This window comes from Heterocephalus glaber, unplaced genomic scaffold (genome assembly GCF_053883595.1).
Source record: "Heterocephalus glaber isolate CG9 unplaced genomic scaffold, H.glaber_assembly_v1.0 deba00001454, whole genome shotgun sequence".
In the NCBI taxonomy this organism is placed as follows: Eukaryota; Metazoa; Chordata; class Mammalia; order Rodentia; family Bathyergidae; genus Heterocephalus; species Heterocephalus glaber.
In genome coordinates, this window is record NW_028258303.1 from 12,426,604 (window position 1) to 12,454,354 (window position 27,751).

Consider the following 27,751-nt stretch of genomic DNA (forward strand, 5'->3'; position numbering starts at 1 on the left):
ATGCTTTCTTCCTATTTCCTCTGGAAACAACTCTTTGCATCTAAATTAGGAACACTCCGAAGTAGTGAATTTCGCGAAACCAAAAGGAATCCTCCTTCGATCCTTATCTACACGAGGATCGCCCGCCAATGCCAGCTGGACGGTGACATCTCCGCGGGAAGGCTGAGAGGGTCCCGGACACCAGCCGGCGGCCGCGTGGAGGGCGCAGCCCTGGGCCTGGGGGAGAAGGGCAAGCCCCGGTTGCTCGGCGACTCCACTTGCTCCTTCCACCTGCTTCCTTTCTCTTCTGCAGTAAGTTTGTATCTTTGCTTTTAAATCGGCGGTGGAAAAGCCCAGTCCAGCTTATGGTAAAATCGTCCCTGCACATGGAAACACGGGAGCAGCAAGGCGCCTCCTTCCCCTCCCCAGGCTGGCGGGCGCGCGGAGCTCCCGGGAAGCGCGGTCTCCGGGAGACCGAGACGCGGCGCAGACGCCACCCAGGCGGCAGGGAACAAGCAGCCGCGGCCTTCGCGGGACAGCGGCCCGGTGAGCGCGGGGTGGCAGGTGTGGCAGCTGGGCTCGAGGCCCCCTCATCTTCCCCCTCGCCCCCACCACCACTGTCCTGGGGAGTGGTGTACGATAACCCGTCCTATGTCACCCTCACCGCCAGGAACGGGGAAGGAACTAGGGAAGGGCCCGGGCCTGCGGGGTAATTCAGATGCCAAGGTCTAGGCTCCCAAAGGCTGGAGCTGAAGGCGTGGTCTCCTCTTCCTCCTCCGGTGACTAGCAACTGAGTCCCTTCTTCGAGCTCACCCTTCTGGACTGTGAAAGGGGAATAGGAAAAGATTCAGCTTGATAGGATTACTGTGAGGAGTGACCGAGGTAGCACCTGTGAATCCATGGAATTAAGGCAGACATTCAGCCAGAGTTTGCAGAAAAAAAGCTTTAATTGGAAAGTAATAGAAAATGAAGGGGGGCACAGCGCTGACCGAGATCAAGCTGGCTTCCTAACAAGAGAGCCCTTAAACCTGAAGATCTGAAGGCAGAGGTGTGAAGAGAACTCTCACACAGGCCTGCCTCCCAAGGGCAGCCTCCCTGGTCAGCTGAAGTATGGTCTCATTAGCTCAGTACTGGCTTTTAGCTCCTAAGGAATCCACTTGGCTTGAGGGGGCAGTTCCAGTCCCATGAAAAGAAAACACAAATCATCCTTTCAATGAGTAACTGGCTAATGTCAGGTAAAAGGGCCGAAAACCAAGACCAGACCAGGTCACAACAAGCCTTTATTTGGGGAACAGATCTGCCGGGCTGTCTCTGAACAAAGGAGAGACAAAAGCAATATGGCCAGGACAGCAAGTGCCTTTTATAGGAGCAGGGGTGGGGCTTGTAGGAGCTGAGGTGGGGTTGACTGAGGTAGTGGCTAGGGAATGGGGGAGCTGGTGATGTCACTAGGTGGTAGGAGGTAAGCCAGTATTAGGTTACTCTCTAGGTGGGAACAGGGGCATGCTGGGAAGAAGGGTTTGTTCTTTGGTGGGAGCAACCACCTTGGCGTGACATCACACAGGGGAGGGGACAAAGCACAATAGGAAGAGGGCCGCTACTATACATAATAGCTGCTGAGGTAGTGGGAGACCTATCAGCTAAGGGCCCTGGAATTTGTTTGTCCTCTGTCCCTATGGAGGTCTCTGACTTTGTCAAGAGCATGCACTGTATATATGTGAGCAAAAGCACTCTGGGAATCTTTGTTTTTCTCCCACATTAAACAACCTTCTGTTTTGAAATAATGGCAGGCTCACAAGAAGTTGCAAAAATAGTCCAGTGAGCCTATAACCCTTTTCGCAGCTTCTTCAGTTGGTACCATCTTACATTATGATAGTCTTATTACTAAACCAGAAAACTGACATTATAGTAATTAGAGTATAGACCTGTGGATTTCATCAGCTGTTAATTGCTCTCCTGTGGGTTTATATAGAGTTCTGTAAAATTTCATCATCTGTCTACTTCAGGATGCAAAATTGCTCCCAGACCACAAGGGAACCACTTTGTCCTTCTCCTTTACTGCCACCCCTTTGCCCTACCCCCCCTCACAAATCTTCCATTTCTATAATTCTTTTAAGAATGTGAGCTAAACCGGATAATGTAGTGTATAGTCCTTTGATATTGGCTCTTTTTCACTCATCATAACATTCTTGAGAGCCGTCCAGATTGTGTGTATCACCCTTGCTCATTTTGTTGCTGGGTAGTGTTCTGTGGTGTGGTGTCCTACAGTTTGTTTATCCACTCACCTGTTGATGTTTAGGTTTAGTTCTGAACTATTCCATATAAAGCTGCTGTGAATATTTGTGTACAGGTTTTTGTAAGAATATGTTGACTTGTATCTAGATGTCCCCCCAAAGCCTCATGTGGTAATAGGTGGGGCTTTCAGGAGGTGACTGGATCTCAAGTGTGTGATGCTGGGATGAAGGGTATCCCACTCTGGGCCTGAGTGCTACCTGCCCTAAGAGCATGTAGCCTGGATAAATACAAGGGACAGAAAGAGGGTGCTTGCTTGTCTTGTTGCTTGCCCCTTGCTGCCTTCTGCTCACTATGAACTGTTTCTCCTCTGCGATGTCCCTCTGCCACATGCCACACTGCCTTGGAGCCAGCCAACTATGAACTAAAACCTCTACAAACTATGAGCTAAATAAACCTTTCCTCCTTTAACTTTGGGTGGTGGGTATTTTGTCTTAACAATGAGAAAAAGAAACTAAAACAGTAAGTTTTCATTTCTTTATGGTAAATATCCAGTACTCTTTCCTAACTCCCTAAATTGAGTAAATCGGGCTGCCTGGAAGGCAGTAGGAGAGGTGGAGACTGAGGGAGAGAGTGTAGGATTTGTGTAGTGAGCAGCCCTTATACCAAGTGTAATGTAGCTCCATGGAAAGGTGGGCCTAGGGTTCCCAGATCTTGGAAAATGTCCTGTATTTTTACACTTGATCTTAGCCAAAAGGCTGAGACACAATGTCCTGCATTTTTAAGAGGAACTGGTGCTGCAGATTATTTGTGTGAATTTTGTTACTGTGTCAGGAGTTTGGGCCACCTTACTTGGCTAAAATCCCAGCTCTACCACTTCCTGGCTGTGTGGACTTTGACAAATGTGTTTTGCTTTCACTTTTTTTGTACTTCGATATTTTTAGTTGTATCTGCTTCATAGGGTGATGGTGAGATTTAAATATGCTGATCATGTAAAGCACTTAGAACAGTGTCTGTTCTATGGCAGTTCTCAACTTCTGTTAGTTATTACAAATTCTCAGTAGAACACAGGGAGGACCAAGTGGCAGGTTTGTGTGCCTGGTGTAGCCCATGGACTCCACTGTACATTCTAGGACCTGATTTTCGGGAGGAATTGAGGTCCTCGGTGAAGATATAAAGGCTGAGGTCATTAAGCTCGTTAGAAACTAAATTATGGCTTGGACCCAGGTCCTTCCCATTTTGCTGCACCTTTTAATGAAAAGGGGTCCCTGGGAGGGGCAACAACTTGAATGTACTTCAGAGAATGGGTAAAAAGAAAAGCAGGTGCAGTAGTTGGAATCATGGATTCAATTTACATATGGATATGTTACAGTGGAATGGGTCAGTAATCATCCAGGTTCTTATGTGTGACAAGGAAAGAATTGCCAACTGTACCCAGTAGTAGAGAGCAAGCAACTACATTTATTGAAGATCATGGGAAGTTGTGCTCAGGACAAGTCCATGCCACACAGGGCACAGATGGAAAAAGGTGCCAAGGTGATAGAAAAGCACTGCATAATGGTCAAAGCACACAGAAGAAGCAACAGCAACAAAAAGGCCTGGATAAATGAGGCTTTTGCAATTTAAAGCCAGACAACTCTGCCTTAGGTGCCTCCCACCAAATCTTTAGGTGTGATTGACAGGAATGATTGACAGGGTGCTGAGTCATCTTAGGGGCTCAACATTCATGCTGGCCCCAGAATTAACTCTGATCTTCATTATATTTATGATGTGTAGTGCTTATTTATGAACCTGTAATGAGGTGGGAGTAGGATAAAGGAGACAAAAGGTCAGGCTAGGAGATCAAACGTGCTTGTGCTCTTGCCAAGAGCATCAGGGATCTCCTGAGCTTTTGTTATTTCATTTTCCACCCTTTTTAGGACAATGGAAGCACGAATAACTGTAGAATAATGTTTAGAATTAAATGCAGTGAAGAGAGTGACTTCTTCTCCATTGCTTCTTTTTGTGTGTGTGTGTGCCAGGGATCGAACTCAGGACCTTGCACTTTGAGGCAGGCATGATGCCACTGAGCTAAATCTCCAGCCATTGCTTCTAATTGTACTAGATGGATCTTCAAAATATAGTGACATGGATGAGTATTTAAATATAGTGCTTGGTGTCTTAGTCACTTTCCTCATCTGCAACTTGAAGTAGAGAGGCTTATTTTGGCTTCCTGTTTTCAGTACATGATCAGCTGGCTCCAAGGCAAAAATGACATGGTGGAAGGGACTGGCAGAGGACAGGTGCTCATTCCAGGGTGGCCAGGAAGCAGAGGAAGAGAAGAGCTGGGGAGGGAGATGCACCCTTCCAGGTCACACCGGCAGTGGCAGGACTCTTGAGACCAGACCTAACTGCACACTTAGCTATGAGTTTAGGACTCCTGTGATCCAATTACATTTCAAAAGCTATACTTCTGATTTCATGAGAGTTTTAGGCGTCACTGTTTAGCTAAAGCCTAACACTTGGCAACAAGAGTCATAAATCTACCATTTATGGAAATTAAGAATCCATGCACATAAAAGGTGATAGGTCTCCCACCACCTCAGCAGTTATTATGTATAGTAGCTGCCCTCTTCCTATGGTGCCTTGCCCCCTCCCCTGTGTGATGTCATGCCAAGATGGTTGCTCCCACCAAAGAATAAACCCTTCTTCCCAGCATGTCCCTGTTCCCGCCTAGAAAGTAACCTAATACTGGCTCACCTCCTACCACCTAGAGACATCATGGGCTCCTCCATTCCCTAGTCACTACCTCACTCAACCCCGCCTCTGCCCCTACAAACCCCACCCCAGTCTCTATAAAAGACTCTCCCTACCCCAGCCATATTGCTTTGGCTCTCCTTTGTTCAGAGACAACCCAGCAGATCTATTCCCCTAATAAAGGCTTGTTGTGGCCTGGTCTGGTCTTGGTCTTCGGCCCTTTTACCTGACAAAAGGATAATTCAGATGTTTAAAGGATGATGCAGACAAAGGACACAATCCACATTTGCGAACATGGTTTCACCTACGTAAGTAGTGGGAGTGGGGTGTGGGGACAAAATAGAATAAAGAAAGCAGGAATGAGCTAGAACTACCATGCCACGAACAAGGGTATGATTAACTCAGCCTTACCCTGATGAGCCCCTTCCCATACCCTCTCCTTGAGACAGTGGCAGCCAGCCTCCTCACACTCACATCTCTTAACACTGTCCTGTTTGTGTCCAGAGGTGCACACCACACCACTGCTCTGCACCCAACCGAGGGCCTAAACTGAGGACCAGTAATGAATTAAAGGAACAGAGTTTAAAAGGGAAAACACTTTATTTGTAAGAAGGAAAAAAACAGGAGACCGAAAGCTGCCCCGTGAGAGGTGAGAGATGCCCATGGGTCCTTTCTCTTCCGGCTCTTTTTCCAGGTAAAGATCCTCCTACATGGGACTTGTCACAACTTGATTGGCTCTCTGGATTGTCACAAATGAATCCCAAGCCACAAGACCCTAACCCGGGCACCACTGTCCAGGTGCACATTCCTTTGTGGGCTTTGCTTTTCTCTTGCCCGCTTGTCCTTGTCAGAGCCTTATCTCTGGATTTATAGAAAGAAGGAGGTTAGGAGGAGTCTTATATACAAGGTTGCTTGCAGTTAGTGACTAAGAGGATGCATGTGCAGTAATACAGTAGCCTGAGAGAGAGATGCACAGATGTGTGTATTTTTATATGCTAAATAAGAGTAGTCTTCTTCTTCTTCTTCTTCTTCTTCTTCTTCTTCTTCTTCTTCTTCTTCTTCTTCTTCTTCTTCTTCTTCTTCTTCTTCTTCTTCCTTCTTCTTCTTCTTCTTCTTCTTCTTCTTTCTTCTTTCTTCTTCTTCTTGTACCAGGGATCGAACTTGGGTCCTTAGCTTGCAAGGCAGGCGGTGGAACAACTGAGCTAAATCCCCAGCAAGAGTTTTCTTCTTAAGTGGCCACTCTTTGTCTCCTTTGCATTTTATTGGAGGAGGGGAGCGGTAGCTAACTTAGTTAAGGCATCTGGCTTCCTTTTGCTTCCTCCAGCAAAGTTTTAACTCTTTAGTCAGGATTTGCCCGAAAGCCTAATAGGGCCTTTATTTTGTTCTTTCCCTGCTTTTGGACTCATTCCCCTATGTGTTGTCTTCCAGGTGCAGAGAGACTCTGCCTACCATGCGATCCCTGGACAGCCGGCGCTGGGTGTTCCTGAGAGAGGGGCGAGGAGGTCTCACTGCTCAGGGTCCCCAGGGGACCTTTCTGCCCTGGATTCACTGCAGAGCCCCCTGGCCTCCCCCTAAGAAGATCCAGGGTGAGCTGCCTGAGGAAGCAGCCCCATTCTGCAAGCTGGAGCAGTTGAGGGCCTGCCTGGCCTCACACCCAGACCTGGAGGAAGCCCTGTCTGCAGAGGTGACTGTCCCCAGCCTGTGGCAGAGCTTCATAGGGAGCCTTTGAGGAGGCGTGCTTATCAGGAGAAGAAACAAATGCCTTCCCCAGGGCAAGGGGCATTTTTGCCTCCTGGGAAGTTGCTGGGCTTACAAAAGTACAGCAAGCTGGGTGTGTGGTGCACACCTATAATCCCAACACATAGAAGGCTGAGGCAGGAGGATTGCCATGAGTTTGAGGCCAGCCTGGGCCATATAGTGAGATCCTGTCTCAAGAAACAACAAAAAACAAACAAAAACCAACCTAAACCAAACCCAACAAAACAAAACAAAAAAACCCACCAAAAAACAAAACAAAGGTATAGCAAACCAAGAACTTCAGCTTTTCCCTTCTGCTTTAAGGTATAACTTTTGGTTGAGGGGCTGGAAGGAATGTTAAATCTTACTTCAGTCCCTTTAGCCCAGGGTTAGTCAGGGTCTGTAAAAAGTCACTAGTAGATGACAGGACACACAAGACTGCCTGATGAGGCCAGGGCTGGACAGCAGTCCATTCATGTTACCAAGGTCCCAGTCTGTTTCCATGTGCAGCTCCATAGTCCCTAGCATTTGTCACTTTGCCTTGTGTCCCAAAATGATGCCAGGTGTGTCTTCCAAACAAGAAGAAGGAAGGGGCAAAAGTGAATGGCATATGACAGCTGGCTGGCTTTAATTAGGCAAAACATAGCTTTCCCAGGGAGCATCACCTTCATTTGACCATTCCTGGTTGGTAGGGATGCTAGGGAGTTGTGAAATTGAGCTGCTTTTTTTTTTTTTTGGTACCGGGGATCGAACTCGGGTCCTTGAACTTGCGTAGCAGACTGCGAAACTACTGAGCTAAATCCCTGGCCCCAAAATTGAGCTTCTTACTTGAGCACTGCGACCTTGAAGAAACCCCAGGCTCTATTGGATTTAGGAGAAGAGTGTGGCATGGAGAGAGCGGGAACTGGCACTGCCATTCCCATGCTGTGCACAGAAAGACAGATCCCAGCATGTGACTGCTCCGCTCCAAGCCCCTTTGCACTTGGTGAAGCCCCTCGGGCACCTGGGTGTCCAAATCAGGCCCCTGCCCTTTCACCCTAAACACCTGCCCCAGGGGCTGCTGGCCTTCCCCCTCACTTCCTGCAGGACAACACTTCCCTTCCACCTTCATCCTCGTCATCATAGCACCTGACACCCCTGGAGTCCTCACGAGAAGTAATCTCTTCAAAGGCCGGGACTTTATCTGCATCTGTGACAGGGGTATCACCAATATGTGGCATATGGGACTTTCAAAATAACATTTTGCAATGCATGAATAAATAAACGATGAGTGGCAGAGGAGCCTATGGAAGAACAGTTGGAAGTGGTGATCAATTATCTTCTGGTAACTGCTTCCTGCAGGCCAGAGTTGGGGTCCATGAGAAAGAGATGGTTTTCACACACATCACATGGAGCAGGGCCTGGTGTGGGCTTGTGGCTCTTATTTCCATGGCTGTCCTCCCTGACTAGGAGTGTTGGCTTCTTTTTGAGGCAGGACCTCTTTGCCTGGTGCAAAGATGACCACCAGCTGATCAAGATGTAAATTCTACCCACTTAGCAATGTGTACCTCTTGGTGCACGAGCCCTGCAGAATCTCATAGCCTGATTTCATGGGTGCAGCTTGGTTCATGAGCCTTTTCCTAAGCTGGTCCTGGTGGGTCGTGATTGTCCTGGCCTCCAGGGAGCAGGGGGTGGGGGTGAGGCCAAGGCAATGCAGACCAGGAGGGCTGAGGAGGAGGGAAGGGCTTCTCCAAAGAAAAGTCCAGATAGAGTTATTCATGGGAGGAAGGATGGCTGCTGTGTGGTACTTCCAACAGCAGAGTGGGGGCTGGGGTAGGCCGGTTGCAAAAATAGGCCCATCTTGAGGAGCTGGGACAGTAGCACAAAGCCTGCGCACCTGCCCCTGTCCTGTTGGTGGGCAGGTGGAAGTCTACAGCACCCAGCACAGATAGTGCAGAACTTGATGAACAGGCTTGGCTGGCCAAAAAGGAGAAACAAAGGGCAAGTTGGTTGCCTTGTTTTAGAAGAGGGGCTCCTTTCCAGCATGATTTTCCTCCTTTTAAAAGCCATTTCCTATGTATAGCTCTTTCTAAAGGTGCTGGAAGTGCTTGATCCTGAGAGGAAGCTGGAGGACACTTGGGCTTATTGTCAGGACACCAGGAGAAGAACCGGGGAACCCGCAAGGCTTTTAAAGAAACGCCCCACACAAATTTGCCTGGGACTGTGAGTACTGCTCTTCGCCCTCAGCTCATGGCTGTCATCTGATGAAAGTTTCTAAGGACTGGGATTTTTTTTTTTAGGGTTTGTTTTGTTTTATTTTGAGATAGGTAGTTCAGGCTGGCTTCAAACTTGTGATCCTCCTGTCTTAGCTTCCTGAGTGCCAGGATTACAGGCATGCACCACCAGCTTTTTAGAGTAATTTTAAAGAAGCAAAATTCAGTAAGTTCCTGAGGAGGAAGGAAAGATATCCTGGGTCCTGCTCTGAATAGTGCTTAAGTCTCAAATAGAAGTGATTTATGTAGCAGTGGCATGAATGTTGGCATCCATAGGACTCTTATTTGGCAAGAGGACTGTAATAGCCTTGAATTATCTATGGCAGAAGCCCTGCAGCCAATAGTTGGTTGGGTAATCACACACATACAGTTAATAAATATAATATAATAATAATATAAGGAATTATGAAAGATAATATACAAGTTCTTGAAATATTTATCCTAAAACATAGATGTACATTCATTTACTAGTCTTGTGTGTGTGTGTGTGTGTGTGTGTGTGTGTGTTAGTGGGAAATAGGGGGCTTTTGCACTTTGTACTGACCTACCTCCCCACCTCCCACCTCCCTTTTGAGATAAGGTCTCACTGGGTTGCCCAAACTGGGTTTCAACTTGAAATCCTCCTGCCTCAGCCCCTAGTCCTGGGATTACAGTACCATTATGCCCAGCGCTCACCAGACTTTTCTTTTTGTACCAGGGATCAAACTTGGGATCTTGAGCTTGTGAGGCAGGCGGCGGAACCACTGAGCTAAATTCCCGGCCCTCTCTCTAGTCTTTTAATCTAAGATTAAGCCTTCTGGGGGTCTACTGCTTGAAGTCCCCCTCAGCTTTCTGCCATGAAACACACCACTAATGGAGCTTTTACTGAAGCTTGCCAAAGTGTTGTACTTAGAGGAAAAATCGCTCTTTTGCATCTCATTCTCATTTCCTCAATTTATACAATATTAAATCATGTAAATGACATGATAAATATACTTCACAGAAATAGATTTGGCATACACATTTGACTTTGGAAATTAATTTCTCTCACCAGTGGGTGCTGAAGAGTGGGATGGACCAAGACCAGGCTGACCACAGCACCCTGCGTGGTATGGGGTGGGGACCCTGTTAGTATGTTTGGTAAGAGCTTCATTAGTCACGGAAGTTACCTATATAGAGGTGGACTAAGAGGGAACCCACTGTATTTAGTTGTATGTTTTTGTTAGAGTGAGACCCATGGGGACAGGAGCTGTATGGCTGGGACATTTCTGGCCTTGCAGTCTACTCCTAGGTAATTCAGGAGAGCAACTAGGCATGCTCACCTTTACTCTGCCCTGCTTCACAGGGTGTGAGGGGACCCATGGGAAGCACAGTTCTGCTCCTGTGCCCTAGAGGACGCTGTCCCTGTCCATCTCTGCTGAGGACCCAATGGGGAGTCCACCAATTTCTGGGTTTCCTTTAGCAGTCCTCTTAGCCCTAAAGCCATGTCCACCAACATGGCTGCTGCTAGTAATAAAAGATGACATCTTGGCTTTTGTCTGCTTTTTGTGCTACTGTATTTTTCAAGTTGCTCTCAATGTTGTGTGAAAAGAGAGTATGATATGCAGAGCTCTGGATAGAATAAGAAATATCCATGTGGGATCTGCCTTCACATCGGGCAGTTTCCTTGGCCAACCCTCGCATAATTTTAAGTAAGAAATTACAATTGAAGGGGTTATCTATGGAAAAGGGGAAAAACAAAGTGTAGAAGGCACAAACAATATTAATGCATAAATAATTTATCATATCACAAAATAATTGTATAATTACACAGCGGTGAGTTTTTCATTTGGCCCTATGTATTAGTTTCCTTTAGCTGCTGTAACAGTTTAATACAGGGTTGGTGGCTAAAAACAAAGAAAGGTCCTATCTCACAGCTCTGGAGGCTGGAAGTCTAAAATAAGTATCACTGTCCTGAAATCAGAGTCAGTGGAAAGGGCTGGGGGTGCCGCTCAGTGACCAAGCACCTGCCTAGCATGTGCGAGGCCCTGGGCTCCATCCCCAGTACCACTCCACAAAACCAGCCAACCAACCAACCAAGAGCAAAGTCAGCAGGGCCACATTCCCTCTGGGGCCCTAGGGGAGAATCCATCCTTACCCCCTCCAACTTCTGGTGGCTGTGGAGATCCATTGGGTTGTAGCCGTATCACTCCAGTCTCCAAGACCAGCAGCTCCAAATCTGGCCTCTCTGTTTTCTCACTGCCTTCTGCTCTGTGTGTCATGAGTCTCTCTTTCAAGGATGCTTGTGATCTGAACCACCCGGATAATCCAGGGCAATCTCCCCATCTCAAATACTTTCACCAAATTGCACCTGCAAAGACTCTTTCCAAATAAAGCACTGCTGCTGTGTTCCCAGAATTAGCACCTGACCTCTGTGGAGGTCATTATCAGTGTCCAGCAGCTGAGGTAGAACTGTATCTCTCCTTGAAAACAGCTCCCCTCGGCCACATCATCTCCCTTTTCCTTTAGAGAAAAACTCCTTAAAGCGATGTCCAAACTCACTTCCTCCTCTTTTTCTCTCTTGAACCTGGAACAATTTTAGGTGTTTATCTTTAGCAGACACCGTTGCCCTTGTTCAAGGTTGTCAGTGAATTGTGGGTTACTAAGTCAGTTTTCATTGGCCACCACACTTGATGCAGTTGACACAGCTAACAATATCTTCTTTCTCACAACAGCTTCTTCATTTGGCTTCTGGAACATTTCTATTCCTGATTTTCCTCCTGCCCCAAAGTCCTGTCTCTGGTCTTCTTCTACTGCTCCCTCTTCACTGCCTTTAAACCTTGAAGTGCTTCATTCAGCCTCTGCCGTCTTCTTTTCTGTATGCTTTGCACCCAGGAGACTCTTGTCAAGTCCATTTATATATGGGTAGTTCAGTGTTTGTCCTTTGACAGATAAATGGCAGCACCTTTGATTTCTCCCTGAAATCTATTCCTCCTCCTCTCTTCCCCAGCTCAGTAATTACTAACCCCATTCTTCATGTTGAACCTACCAATAAGTACAGAAGAGGAGGAAAGACTTGAGATTAAATGGAGCAGCATGTACAAATGCCATTTCTGGAGGGATCTTCATGAATTCATGGAACTGAGAGAAGATCAAGGGAAGGGGATAGTGGGGGTAGTTCCAGAAGAACCTGGAGAGACAGGCAGGGGCCAGGCCACAAAAAGCCTTGGAGGCTTTGTTAAGATATAAGCCTTAGCTGGGCATGGTGGCCCATGCCTGTAATTCTAGCTACTTGGGTGGCTGAGGCATGAGGGTTGCAAGTTTGAGGCCAGCCTGGGCAACTTTGCAAAACCCTCCCTCAAAATAAAAATAAAAAGGGCTGGGGAAGTACTGCAATGGTAGAGCATCCCAGAGTTCCAACCCCAATATTGCAAAAAAAACAATTAAATATTTGACTGGAGGAGTAGCAAAAGATGATTGAACACAAAAATTGAATGTGTCATAGCAGCATTATCCCTAATAGCTAAAAAATGGCAACAACTGAAATGTCCGTTAACTGGTGAATTGATAAACAAAATGTAGTATATCCTACACTGGAAAGTTATTCCACCATAAAAAGGTATTTATCATCGTTTCTAGCTACAAGATGGATGATCCTTGAGTTATTTGGGGGGTTTTTTTGGTAACAGGGATTGAACTCGGGTCTTTGCACCTGCATAGCAGGCGGCGAAACCACTGAGCTAAATCCCCAGCCCTGATCCTTGAAAATATGCTAAGTGAAAGAACCAGACCGTAGATCGTGTGGTTCCATTGAGATGAAATCTCTGGACCAGTCAAATCAGAGTACAAAAGTAGATTAGAGGTTGCCTGGGGGAGGGGAAGGGAGGAAATAGGAAATAACCATTAATGGTTATGGGTTTCGTTGTGGGATAATAAAATGTTCTAGAATTAAATAGTGGTGGTCTGGGTTGCATAATTTTGTAAATATGTAAAAGTTACTGAATTACACACTTTTGAAATGGTGAATTTTATGAGTTTAATGGTATACAAATTACAACCCAGTGTTTTAGAAGAAGCCACTTGATGAGGCTTAGTGGAGGATGAGAAGTGACAGTTTGACATCCTCGGATTTCTGTTTTGAAATGACTACATTGCAGACATATAGAGAATGGACTGGGGTCTGGGGGACAGGAAGAAAGATGCAGAGTCCCCACCAGGAGCTTTTGCAATGGTTCAGAGAAGGAGGCAGAGTTAAAATCTGCCAAGCATTGATGAGCTGGATTCTAGAGATGAGCAAGGAGTCACAGGCATCTTCTATTTGTCAAGGTTGCCTGAGGCCTTGGTAATTTGGGTTTTTTCCAATATGTGCATTAAAAAGTGGTACTCATAATTTTAGAAATCACCTGATAATGCTTGATTAAATATTTCTAGGTTTCAGTTACAGTATACTCCCAGAAAGTTATGGTTCGGAGTTTGTGGCCTCAGTTGTTCACAAACCTTACTAATAATTTTTCATGGAAACCCTCACAATTTTGTAGAAACCACAAATATCCTGCGCAAGTGTTTTTTTGCCAGGAGGTTTGCAAGTAGCCAATCCGAGAGGGTTATTCAGTTCGCCTTGCTGCTGATTGGCTGCTGCCCTGTAACCCATGTCCTGCAGATGCACCAGCATTCCCACATCATAACAAGGTGCTGTACAGAGTAGCTGCCTCTAGTGTTCTTGGTTTTATTCTTAAAGACCTAAGATCCTAAGATGCCACCAAAACACCCTGCAAAAAAGCCCTTCTAAGTCTTTATTAATACAATATTTTATTAAAATAAATTACATAACTGCAGGAGGCATAGCATATTTAGGGTTTAAATTATAAAAGTAGGCATTTATAGGCATTTTTCTGACCATATCTGAAATTCAGTGTTTCACAATTTGTGGGTGCTCTAGGAACATAACCCCTGTGAATTTAGGGGGTCAACAGTATAACAAATCATGACTTGTCTTTATGATACTGACAATGGGAATGTGATCTTTGAAAAATTAAAACATAAGCCATGTGAACTTATAAGAGACCATTAGAACCAGTTGCCTTATGGGCTCTTTCCTGCCCAGTACTGACTGAAATCTACTTGGATTCGTTGTCCCTCAACTCTCTGATGACCTCACTCTCTTAAGTCCCGGGAAGATTCCTGTGTCACATTCAGGCCAGTGGCGTTATGAAGGAAAGCCAAGGAAAATGGATCTGCCCCAGGAAGATGGTTCTACTCTTCATGAAGATGTACGCCAAGGAGTTCATGACTTCTGCAAGTGGGCAGCTACTTTTGTAAGTTAGTAATAACACTTTAATCTAAAAAGTCAAATTCATTAGGAGGCTGAGGCAGGGAGATCACTGAGTTCATTGGGATTCAGCTTAAACTACATAGCAAGACCCTGTCTCAAAAAACTGAAAAATGAACAAAAAAATAAAAATCAATCAAATTCAGTTACTCATTAAAAACAATATTTGGATAAAATCTAAGACAAATTATCAAAGTCATAAAGGAACAGTCTCTCCCACCATTTCTAGTGGAAATGTTTATGGTAGATGAAATTTCTGGAAAGTTTGCAAGCTTGGAACTAATTTGAATGATTATGTTTGTATCTCACATCATTGCTGTTACTTCCTGTTTTTATTATCTGTTTCAGTGTCAGGAACTTTCTCTCTGCCCTTTGTTCCATCTCCATTCAGTTTCTCAGTTATATTTTCCTATACCTATGTGGGAGCTTTGCTTGACTGTAAGTTTCATAAAATGTTTCTCTGACAGGAGGAGATATTTAATTTAGTTACTTAGTGGTGGTGCATGCCTGTAATCCCAGCACTCGGGAGACTGAGCCAGGAGGATCGCTATGAGTTCAAGGCCAGCCTGAACTACATAGTGAGACCCTGTCTCAGAGAAAAAAAAAAGTCCCTGTTTGTGTACTGGGGTTTTGGTCTCCAGTACAGTGAAGTTCAGAGGCAGGGGTTTGTGGAAGGTGGTTGGGTCATAAGGATTCTGATCTTACCAATGGATTCATCTGTTGAAGGCTTCATACTCTGATGGCACTACTGGAAAGAGATAGACACTTAGGAGACAGGCCTACTTGGAGGAATTAGGTTATGGAGGTGTGCCCTGGGTCCATGTTGTCCCTGTCCCTTCTCTCTGCTTCCTGAATGCCATGATGTTTCTACCTCCCCACAGACCTTAAGCCAATGGAGCCAGCTGATAGTAGACTAAAACCTCTGGAACTATGAGTAAAATTAACCTTTCCTCTTTTTAATCTATTATTCTTAGGTAGTTTGTCACAGCGACAGAAAGCTAGCACAGTTATCAAGGCCTTGCCTTATCCTCCTCTAAGAATCTGTTTAGTTACTTATGCCCATTCCAAAGTCTCTTAAATGTCTAGATTCTTAACTTTTTCTTGGATTTCAGACCTTCCAGTATTTATATCCCTCTCACCCTACCAATTTTTTGAGTGTATTGGTCAGTTTTTGTTCATATATTTATGTAGTACTATTTCATTAGCAAGCAACTTCCCTCCAGACCCCCGTATAATTCAGACTTGAGGAAGAAAAGGGAATAATCCAGATATTAGGATGTTACACTGGATCCAGGTGCTGAAGTGTTGTTAGGTGCTACCCTATCTCTTGCCTGCACTCCTCTGTCTGACTCCTTCCCAAGGACTTTTTCCTCAAGAGATGTCAACAGTAGTCACTAAATTTTGCCAGCTTACAGTCTACCAGTGAGCAACCTACATGGAGAGAGAGTGACCCTTTTCCAACATGGAAAAGTCCAGGGCCACTCTCCCTGGACTCACTAGTGTCACAGGCAATCAACTGCCAGGGGATGGAGTAAGCTCACTGGCTAGGCTGGGTCACATGTCCACCCTTGAGGCCACAGAGAGGGTGGGGCCAGCCCTTCAGCCAACTGAAGGGAAGGGAGGGAAGTGCCCAGGGGGCAATGGAAATAGAGATGCTGGACAAGGTAGACCATGGCCGTTGTACCTGGTACCTGCACCACTGCTTGCCCATCACTGGCTGATGCCCAGGCCTTCACCTCTCTTGTTCCTATTCATGACAAAGAATTTAAGGAACATTAGGGTGGTGGTTCAGCTGCTCTGGTAACCAGCCTTTTTGGTTCCTTATGACCAGCATCCCATCTTTACCAGTGTTCTACAACCAGTTCAGAGAATCCAGGTGGTTGAGTATCAGATTGTTCCATCTCGTTTCCCTTTGGGGTTGCTGTAGGTGATCCAGAAGTCTGTTTTTGAGGCTTGTTTACGTGTCTTCTCATTTCCATGGGTTGGGGTGCTTCTGGTGCCTGTGTGGCTCACCTTCTCTGCCCTAGGAGCATGGAATTGTGGTGGGGGAGCTTCCTTCTGGGTGCTGGGACTGGCTCCAGTGTTCTACAACCTACAATGTCACTTCACCCTGTGGTATTTTCTTCACAGCACTGACTTACTATTTTCTTTTTGTGTGTTTTATCTTCACCTCATTGATCCTGCTCCTTGTCTCAGACTCATCTGGACTCTGCTCACCTGTTTATGTCCCCAACTCTGTTTCATGACTCCTCTCTTTAAATTTCATAACCTACTTCAGCTCTAGCTGTTAGTGGCCTCATTCATTCTCTTTCCCAATTTTTATTTTCCAAAGTGGGATTCTGTTGAGCTCGATTATCTTTAACCCAATGGCATGTTGCAAGGTAGCAGTCAGGCTCTAGATCAGCCTCTATGAATGGGCCCATCTCTCCTCCGCCAGCTGCGGTGAGGAAGGAAGTGGAGAGGCTTGTCCTGGGGACAGCGTGTGGCTGACCACACCTGCCTGCTTCAGCGGCTTCCCTTCTACAGCAGGGCTGTGGACAGAACAAACATGCCGTGTCTAGACATGTCTGGAAAATAACTCTAGGGATGTCACTGCTGTTAAGTGCTGGAGAAGTTTGCTTGTGAGGAAACAGATGTTATTCCCTCCAGGACTCACTGCCTCTTGCCAGTCCTAAGGTGTCTCACAAGGTGCTAATGAGCCCTGGGGTCCCCAGGGACCACTTGTCTCCAATGAATGCTGACTTGGCCTGTCTACCTCTTCCCCAGCGGTGGTCAGATGCCTCCTTACATGAAGAGGAAAGAAGGAGCATTTCACCATTTCTCCTCCATTCACACCCATGGTATTTTTCCAGGGAGATTTGAACATCGATGAAGAGTTCATCCGGAAACAGTTTGACACTGACCATCAGAGCAAACCCAGCAGTGACATGCCCCATGCGACGAGACTGAGCCAGGTTCCTCTGGAGCTGGAGAAGAGGGTGGGGCTAAACAAACTGCAGAGGGCAGGATCCTTCCAGAAACCAAACCAAGAGAGGCAGAGCCAGAGACCACAGGTGACTGCAGAAGGGGAGCACCCCGGAAACCAAGGAAGAACTGTAGGAAGGTCTCGGTTGGGGCGCAGTTCTTGCCGAGTATATGCAAGGCCCTGGATCTCTAGCACTGCAAAAATCAAGTCTTAAATATTCCTGAATTCTGGTGCTTCAGGGGCCCTGACTTTTTAAAGTAGAGTTCTTGAAATATTTTCATGCTTAACAAACATCTGATAAATGCACATTTAACACACGTAAGAAAGTCAGTTATACAAAGAAGGCATGCCATTCAGAATTATTGTGAATATCTGAACACTCATTTTCAGAGACAATTTTCATGTGCTTCATATGTTTAAATTTCAACAGCTAGTGGAAATATGCATCAATATTTATTATTCATGAGCAAGAGTCTAGTTAATTAATTAATTGGTAGACTTTATGAATACTGTCAGTCTTTTTTTGGTACCAGGGATCGAACTTGGGCCCTTGCACTTGTGAGGCAGGCTGTAGAACCACTGAGCTAAATCCCCGGCTCTTAATACTGTCAGTCTTACTGACCACAAACCATCGTTCTTGACCACATGTTTGCCTAAGCATTAACACATCACTCAGTTGCCTTCTGTTCTTGCTGTGAAGATGGAAGAACAAGGTAACAGGAAGGAGAAATGACATGCTGGGATCCAAAGGGAAGTACTGTGGCCCCTAGAATACATTTTTACTTTTTTACACCATATATCCCTGCAAATATCTATATATGTCAAATTGTGTGAATTAACCACAGACTCAAGTGCCTATGTTGAATGGGTGGGAGGGACTATCTTTCCCTGAAAAAGAAGTATCGTATTTGTAATTATCCTTTGTTTTTTACCCAGAATGTTTGATATTATATTTTCAATGTTTTGACACAGTAAATTGAACACAATTGACTGACTTATTTTGACATACATTGTGCTTTCTCTCCTTTATTCTGTTGCATGAGATTTGTGAAAATTATGTGTTTACATCACTAACATCAGCATTTTCATTTTTAAAATTTTCTCTCATTTTTCTAAAGGATAAAAGCACACAATGGAACTGAACAGGCAAATTACGGCCATCCTACCTGTGGCCTGAGCCACTGCTTGTCCTGAATCCAGGCTGAATCAATTGCTCAGTGCCCTGTACTTGCAAATAATTGTGCGAGCCCTGTTCCAACAGCTGTTGGGTTGTTGCCAAAGCTGAACTCTTGACTGGCAGATGAAGGCTAATGATGCGGAAGTTTAATATATTTCCATGTGGTATCGTTTTTTCTTCTGCTTGAACATTTCCTTCAATGTAAATCTGCTGGTGGTGAAGTCCTTCAGCTATTGTGTGTCTGAAAATATCCTTATTCTGCCCCTTTTAAAAAAAGTATTTTGTGAGTATAGAATTCTAGTTTCATAGTTTTTTTTTAATTACACTATTTTAAAGATGCCTCTGCACTATCTTCTTGGTTGTATTGTTTCTGATGAGAAATTTTATGTCATTCCTGTCTTTGTTTTTCTGGATGTTTTTCCTTAGTTTCTTTTAGGATTGTCTCTCTCTCACTGTTTTACATATGTATGTATTTAGCAGAACTGGGGATTGAACCCAGGGCCTCACTCATGCTACCACTGAGCTACATCCCTAGTTGTTTTTATTTTTAAATTTGAGACAGGGTCTCTCTGAGTTGCCCAGGCTGACCTTGAACTTGTGATCCTCTTGCCTCAGCCTCCTAAGTAGCTAGAATTATAGTCATGTGCTGCCATACCCGGCTCATCACTGGTTTTAAACAGTTTCCCCATAGTATACTTGGATGTATATTTTTAAATGCTGCCTGTGTTTGAGGTTCATTGAGCCTGTTTAGTCTATGGGCTTATACTTTTCATAAAATTTGGGAAGTTTTTGAATATTATTTCTTCAAATTTGTTTTTGGTCTTTCATCTCCCTCCTGCAACTCTAATTTCATGTGATTAGGCTGCTTTGAGTTAAGTCACAGCTCCCTGCTGCTCTGTTCAATTTTTTTTTGTGGTACTGGGGATCGAACTCAGAACCTTGTGGTTGCCAGCTAAGTGAGGTACCACTGAGCTACATCCCCGGCCCCTCTGTTCAATTTTTTGATTCTCCTTTCTTTCTGTTTTTCTGTTCATATGGCTTTAAATTCTCTAGTCATTTTTCTCCATGTCTAATCTGCATGGTTTTTAACCTCATTATTATAATCTTTGCCTATAGAAGTTTGATGTGAGTCTATCTCCCATGTTTGTAATCTTTTGAGCATATGAAATTCAGTTTGAGTAACTGCATTGATGTCCTTGTATGCTAATTCTAACACCTGTGCTGGTTTCCATGGACTGACTTATGTCCTTGCTGTGGGCTGTGTTCTCATGCACCTCCGCGTGTCTGGTGATCTTTGAGTGGATGCTAAGCATTGCGAATTTTATCTTATTGTGTGTTGGATATTTTTGTATTACTATAAATATTTTTGAAATTTGATCTGAGATAGGATCAAGTTATTTGAAGTTTGATGCCTTTGGATCTCGCTTTTTTTTTTGGTACCGGGGATGGAATTTGGGACCTTGCGCTTGTGAGGCAGGCAGTGGAACCACTGAGCTAAATCCCCGGCCCTGGATCTTGCTTTAAAAATTTGTTAGAGCTGGGTGTGGTAGCACATGCCTGTAAACCCAGCACTCTAGGAGGCCAGGGCAGGAGGGCCACAATTTTGAGATGGCGTAGATAAGTTAGTGACTTAGCAAAACCCTGTCTCAAAAAAAAAAATGTTTGTTTTAAAGGTTGGGAGTATAACTTAGTACAAAGCCCCTGAGTTCAATCCCCAGTACTAAATTTTGGGGGTGGGGGGTGGGGGAAGGAACCAAAGTAATGTCCCATCTAGGGTTAACTATTCCCTATGACTGGCCAAGACTCCAAAGTTTATTCTTCCCAGTATCCTGTGAATCTTTAGGTTTTCCTGGAGGAAAAGAGCACTGATCTGGCTCAGAGGGAGTGCTGGGCACTTTCCGTCTAACCCTTTCCATTGGTTCTTCCCCTGATTTGGGGCAGTTTCTTCCCAGCATGCAGAACAGCCGTCTGTGCTCCCCTGGCATTCTCTCTGTGTGTGCAGCTCTCTCTTTTACTCTGAGCTGTAAACTTCACCTGCCTTCATCTTCCTGGGCTCCTCCTAAACCCCTCCTCCCTGAATGTGACCTGGAAACTCTCTCAAGGCAGTGAGCTGGAGGCAATTTGGGAGTTTGTCTTGTTTATTGCTCATCTCTCAGGATCGCTGTCCCTTGTTACCTGAGGTTCAGTGTCTTGCAAGCCATCAGTTTTTCTTTTCTTCATTATTTTGTAGATACTGTAGTTTGGAGGGTAAATCTAATCTATATTCTGGAAGTGGAAGTTCCAGTTTTATTTTTCTACTTCATACAGTTTTCTCAGGACTGTACCTTGAAGTTCTTCTTTTTATTTTGTTAGTAAATGTTTGTGTTTTGTTAGTAAATGTTTGTTAGTAACTACATTCATCAAGGTACATGTGCGTATCACATCTGATCCTTTTTGCTACCCTTTCCCCTTTTTTCCCTCTCATCTTCCCCCATCCCCAGATAACCAGGTAAATGGTTAACTATAGCAAAATGATGTCATGTGTGTACAGGACAGAGGAAGAAATCATTGATTCCACCAAGCATGGAGTGAGGGCAGTGGCTTCTTAGAAGAAAATAGTTTTGTGCTAGGTCTTAAAAGATCACCAGTTAACCAACCATAAGACATATTCAGAATTCAAGTTCTTCAGTGTGGAGGTTGTCAGATTCCTTCCCTCTCCTTTCCTTCCTTCAATTCAGTGGTTCTAAGCTGAAGGAGATTTTGCCCCTTTTCCTGCCCCCTGGGGGTATATAATTGGCAGTGTTTGGAAGTGACATTTTTGGTTCTCACATCTCAGGTTGCTCCTGGCATCCTGTGGGCAGAGGTCAAGGATGCTGTTAAATGTCCTGCAATGCCCGTATCCCCCACCCCCATAAAGAGTGATCTAATCTCAAATGTCAATAGTGCTGCCATTAAGAAACCTGACATTTATTCAACAAATATTTATTGAGTATCTGCTATGTACTAAGTGTTGTTCTAGATGCCAGAGAGATATTCAAGGAACAACCTCTGAAGCTTGCATTCTAGTGAGAAAAGACACAGAGGAACAGTTGCAGGATGTATAGCACACCATACAGTGATACGTGTGGTTAAGAAAAAATGAGGTAGGAAAGAAGGCAGAGAGTGTTGTGAGAGGGTTGCAGTTTTTAAATTAATGGCCTGGGAAGCTACTAAGAAAAGCAGATGTGGAATAGGCAAATGATGAGCTATGTGTGTCTGTGGGAAAGTGTATCACAGCAGCAGAACAACAAGGAACACAGGTCACTGGTGCAGAGGTGGGTGTGAGCCTGTGGGACGGAAAAGGCATCAGGATGCCAGGGCAAGGAGGCTGAGTCCAGCTGTGGCAGGGATTTCCCTCCAGTGGGCTCTGCCAGATTCTCCCACTCAGACAGTCACATCCAACTCACCTCCAGAATGCCCCACCCTGTCCATCGAGTAGTTTAAATGTGGGTGTCATGGGCACAGTACCTGGCTGTGAATCAAGTTTGGTGCCCTGCTGGGGAATGGCAGAAAGAGAGGAGGAGTCAGCTCCTCTTCCTCCTCTTCAGATCAGAGGCAGAAGGTTGGTGTGAGGGAGCAGTGTGGTCAAAAGTAGCGTCGCATTTATAAGACTGGGCAGAGTGCTGGCCCAACGGTAAGTTGGAAAACTTAATGTTTTCATTATCATTCAAGATCATTACCCTTGGGTGAAATATGTGACTGTGGCTTGATTTCTACCTGGTTCACATATATTCTCTCCTTTCATCTTCACAATAACCTTGTGCTATTATCTCCACCTCACTGGTAGAGCGTGTAGGTAACTTGACTGTAGACTCACAAGTGCTACATGGGGAAGACTGGATTGAAACCTGAATCTATTTAATCCAAAGGCCTTGTTCTTCATCATTACATGATTTTCCTCAATTATGAATGTTTCATGTTTCTTCTGTAAAATCGAAGCATACTGAAACTTCATAATATACTCTGGTAAGGACAGGCCATAAATTCAGACTACAGATATTGCCTTCATAAATGGAACCTTAGATTTATTGAACTGACAAACCAAATGGTGAAGGCAAAAACTAACACTAGGAATTCCATTAATTTCTTTCTTCTTCTTCTTCTTCTTCTTCTTCTTCTTCTTCTTCTTCTTCTTCTTCTTCTTCTTCTTCTTCTTCTTCTTCTTCTTCTTCTTTTTGGTACTGGGGATCAAACTCGGGACCTTGCACTTGCAAGGCAGGCACCAGAACTACTGAGCTAAATCCCAGCCCTCCATTAATTTCTATAGGATCCTTATAACCCAAGGCGGGTAAAGACGAATTATGGAGTGTGGCACTTGAGAACTGGCCTGTGGAAAAAGCAAAGAGCAGAAGAACGTTTGGTTGACCTCAGTGTCTCACATAAAGTTCAAGACGAGAATTTTGAAAAGGAGCTGTGGAAATGGGTACGTGTGTGTGCTGTGTCTTGATCACCTCAGCTAAGGGTAATCAGAGTCTCTGGGGTGGTGCAGAGGCTCCACAAATCCTACAGCTTACATATTGAATTCAGCAATAAGAAAAGCAAGTAATATTGTGTGGAATTTGTAAGAAGCAAGTCCTGAAATTGCTTGGCATCAAGGTCAGCCTCTAAGGATGGGACCACCATCCATGGTTCTCCTACCATTTTGGGACAATTCATTCCAGGGATAATTGTTCAAAGGGTGAGTTGAATTGATAGGGCACTGGGAAGACCACGTCAGTGCTCAGAAGATATGATGTCATGATTTCTGTCAGTAAAGAAGAATGGCAAAGAATTCACAATCTCAACTGGGAAATTTCTCTTACACAATTCAGCAGGGTCGCAGGAAAGGGACAAAGGTTTAAACACTGTTTGACATTGCAAAGCAACAGACACACAAAACAAAGACATGCTCTAGCTGGGCATGTGGTGCATGCTTGTACAGTAATCTCAGCACTCAGGAGGCTGAGGCAGGAAGAGTTCTGCAAGTATGGGGCCAGCATGAACTATATAGTGAGACCCTGTCTCAAAAAACCAAAAAACAAAGGAAAACAACCCAAAGATGTGCTTTAATTTTACCACCAATAGACTCTGTGGCTGCCATGTTTTGTGTACAAGTGTCTAATGGGGAGAAGACAGTCATGGTAATTCATACACATTGACACAACACTTTCACAGGACCCCAAGACAACATCTATAGGCCTCTTCTCTTTTTCCACAGACTCAGAACTTTCCTCAGATAACAGATATGGAAACTAAAATACTGTGCAAATTTGGCTTATCATTCATCAGTAATCATTCATCAAATTTCTCCTCTAGAGAGCTAAGAATGAGGGTTATTTATTTATTTATTTTTTGGACCAGGGATTGAACTTGGGACCTTGCGCTTGCAAGGCAGGTGGTGGAACCACTGAGCTAAATCCCCAGCCCTGAGGGTTATTTTTTTAATCTTTTCCAGTGCTGAATATAAATTCTTATTTTCATATATGAGGTCTGACATAAATTTATTAGTATAGTATGCTTCTAGCAGTATCAAAATAATATACATAATATTTAGTAGAATTTCTCAGTGTATGATTTTGGGAACTGCCGAAGTTTGTGGCAATTTAATGTGTAATATAAAATTATTTCAATTGTACTTTTAAAAGTAACAACATTTTCTTCTGAATTAAATACTTAAAAACAAAAATAATTACAAACTTTTGCTTTACAGTGCCTGAAGTTCTCTTTTGAAAACTATATTCTTGAAGACTAATTCTTAAAGTAATTTCCAAAACATAATTCATTTTTCATGGCAAAAGCTAGTAAAGTTGTTACAGTTAATGAATGGTTGTAGTCAGTTAATGAAGAAGTAGTACTGTATTTAAATTTGGGGAATAGGGTTCTTATAACTGTTATAATAAAATTTGTATTGTTTTGCTTTTTTTTCCAAGACAGGGTCTTACTATGTAGTCCAGGCTGGACTTGAACTCTCCATGTATCCCAGGCTGACCTTGAACTCAAAATCCTTCTGCCTCAGTCTCCTGAGTGTTGGGAATATAGGCATACAGCACAACTTCCAGCTGCAAAAATTTAAGAGGTTTAGACATAGGGAGGATTCAAACACAGAATTGTTCTATGCTGATTTTTGTAAAGTAGACTTTTTATAATACCTGTGTGCACTTTAGGTGGCACCCTAGCCTCCAGAATGCCGGCTCACAAGACACAGAGGCCGAGGTGACTTGGGAAGGAACAGTCACTGTCAGCAGCACTATTTTGCAGGGAATGCTAGAATTCTGACCGGCTGGGGATGTAGCTCAGTGGTGCCAGTGCCTGCCTGGCAAGTACAAGGTCCTTAGTTCAATCCTGGGTACCAGAAAAAAAAAGAGTTCTGACTATCTTTGATCTAGTTTGGAAGGTGAAATGGTCTTAAGGTATTGCATTACAATTATGTCAATTTATATATCCAACATTTAAATTCAACTTAATGAAAAAGACAACCAAAAGGGTGCTGGATAACTGAGGAGGAAGTGATGATCCAAGTCTCTCTCGATGGTCAGGCTCTTTAGGTTAAGATCTATAAATTGTGGGTGTAGCGTTGCTCTCACATAGAGTGGTCTGGACCTCCAAGGTCAACCACTGCCTAATACAGGGCAAGAAAAGGGGCTGGAAAGGAGATAAAGCAGAGGCTGTTGAGAGCTTTCATGCTCTTCATGTCGTGAACATTATTTACACACATGTTCAAAATGAGAAGGATGTCATCTAAAACAAGGTTCCTCACAAAGAGCTGCTGACTGTATCTTTACACGTTCTTTAAACTCCTGTTCAGGACGCGTTCCTTGCAGACCTTCATGGAACAGTTGCCTTCAAGGATTTTGTTCTAAGCAGGAGCTACAGGATGCCAAGGGTGAGTTAAAGGGTCATTTGGAGGTCCAGCTGAGGGCTTTGGAGCACACAGTTATCCGAGCGAAGGGGTTGCTACTCTGACAGAATCAGAATAATTCTCGGCCAGGTGCAGTGGTGCATGCCTGTAATCCCATTTACTCAGGAGACTGAGGCAGGAGGGTTGCAAGTTCTAGCCCTACCTGGACAATTTAGTGATTCCTTGTTTGGAAAAAAAAAAAATCAAAAGGCCTGGGAATGTAGCTCGGTGCACCTGGGGTTCAATCCCCAAACATGAGTGCCAAACCAAACAAAATAAAACACAAACAGGCATCCGCCACAGCCAGGCCCTTGGAGGAAAGGTCATGTTTTTCCCCAGAGAGGCCCCAGAGACAGGATGTGGCCTTTTGCCCTTTTTATTCTGCCTGTTTGGTTTCTGCTGCTGTCAGAGGCACTGCCCCTCTTGCTATTTAACTCACTTTCATTGGGTCTGATCTCCACAGGGCCCCACAGTGAAAGGGGCTAATACTCAAACGCCAGAAAGTCTTTACATTTCCTTGATTTCCAGGTCTAAGGGCAAATGACTGTGGCAGGGTTAGGACAAAATAGAGTTGAGATTTGCAACTTTATCCTGGTCCCATGAGCTCTGCCTCAAGTGGAAACAGACCAGTCCACTTCCTTGCTCCTGCCAGCAACTGCCGGCTTTCCCCTCCTCCTTCCTTCTGCTTCCGGTTTGTTCTCCCAGAAGTGCAAAGCTGGCCCCGCCTCCTCCTGGGAGGCCCGCCCAGCCGAGAAGGTGACAAGGAGGAGGACAGAGCAGGCGTGGTCGGAAGCCAGGAGCAGGCACCCAGGCCAGTCCTGTCACTGCTTCAGGAAACCAGAACATTTGGGGCCAGAGCCGCAGCCACACATTTGTCCCTGTCCCTTGGGTACACGACCCTCGGGGCCTTTGGAGCAGTGCAGCCAGTATGGTTGGGTGGTCCTAAAATAAGACCCTGGGTCTTTGTGTCTGAGAACCAGAACTCACAGGGCTCATGCTCCCTGGCAAATACATGCGCAAAGCCTTATTGTCCTTAATGCTATTGCGTCTCTTATTCCTACCTCAACATTTTTAGTGGCAGAACCAACTTCTTTTCTGTTTTGATTTCTCCCTCATCTGTCCTGTTGATGAGCATGGGCTCAGCCTGGGGCAGCTGGGAGCTATGTGACCTGTTAGGTGTGCTGTCAGCTGTGTTCACTCCAGAGATGGTGCTGAGTCTGCTGCCACTCAGGCTCTGGCAGCACTTTGACTCTACTTTTACATCCCTATAGGCTTTTTTGTGTGTGTGTACTGAGGATTGAATCCAGGTCTTTGCACTGAGCTACATTCCCACCCTTTTAAAAATTTTTTATTTTGAGATAGGTTCTTGCTAAGTCACTAAGTTGCTCTGGCTGGGCTTGAAGTTGCCATCCTCCTGCCTCAGCCTCCCAGGGTGCTGGGATTACAGGTGTGTTCCACAATACTCACCTCATAGCCTCTATTTTAGCAGTAAGTTTTCAACTAAAACAGGGTATCTATCACAGTACACAAGATACATGAGTGCACATACTCATGCACACAGGTGCATACATAGACATTACTTAAATTTACATATGAACATTCATTTCCTTCTTTACACACAATGTATGCACATACTGTGTGTATAATTACAGATGTCACACGAGCACATGCACTTAGGTACACATCCCCGTCTCTGTTACTGGATTACCCGCCTCATGCATTGCCCACAGCTTCATTACCTTGCTGTGCAGATGGATTCCAGGTCTTTGATGACAGAGTGGAGCAGCCTAAGGCTGGGCTGGGCTGGGCTGGGCGTGGGTGAGTGTGGATTCCATCAGGGCATCCCTGAAGCTGTGCAGCCACCATGTGAAGACTGCAGCTTTGTGAGGTGTGAGGATGGGTGTCAGAGGGAGAACTTGGATCTGGGCATGGCAGCAGTTATGTGGAGGACCGTATGATTTTTGCTTGCCAATAATGAAGGCTCTCTTGTTTTTGCTTTTACTTTTTAGTTCCTTGAGAAAGTGTACGTTGGGAAGGAAGGTAAATGTGCATATCGAAAGACTCCTCTAAAACGAACTCAAGCATAGAAGAACCCCGGGGAGATGACTAGGCAGAGAGCACAGACTACATTCTCGCTCTTGCTCCCTCTATTTTCAACCCTGCATAGGGTTTATGACGAATGTCCCTTGCGGGCGGGTAACTCTGACATGCTAGATAACTCAGCTGTAAGTGTAAACACCTAGCCTTATAAATGCTTCTCAATAGCTTTCTGCTTCACTTAGTCCATATTTTATATACTTTACCAACCATGAGATCAGTATTCAAATGTCACCTCACATTTTTGTATCATTGTGAGTATTACATAAGTATATCAACTATTTGTAAAAATAAACCCATAAACAAAGGCAGACTTACTGTACTGCATTCTCCCTGGTTATTATTTTCCTTCATTTTGAATGAGTACCTCTTTTCCTCCTTTTTAAAAATATTATTT

At 44.6% G+C, this 27,751-nt stretch overlaps 1 protein-coding gene across 1 annotated transcript; it reads left to right on the forward strand.

The window, feature by feature from the left end:
• Window positions 1–27,751, forward strand: Fam47e (family with sequence similarity 47 member E). The gene is made up of 9 exons (XM_021260866.2): window positions 1–229; window positions 297–525; window positions 6,373–6,628; window positions 8,744–8,883; window positions 14,059–14,206; window positions 17,073–17,273; window positions 22,648–22,803; window positions 25,165–25,242; window positions 27,267–27,751. Exons 1-9 carry the CDS (start codon window positions 1–3, stop codon window positions 27,342–27,344), a joined length of 1,515 nt encoding a protein of 504 aa, XP_021116525.2. The 3' UTR covers window positions 27,345–27,751.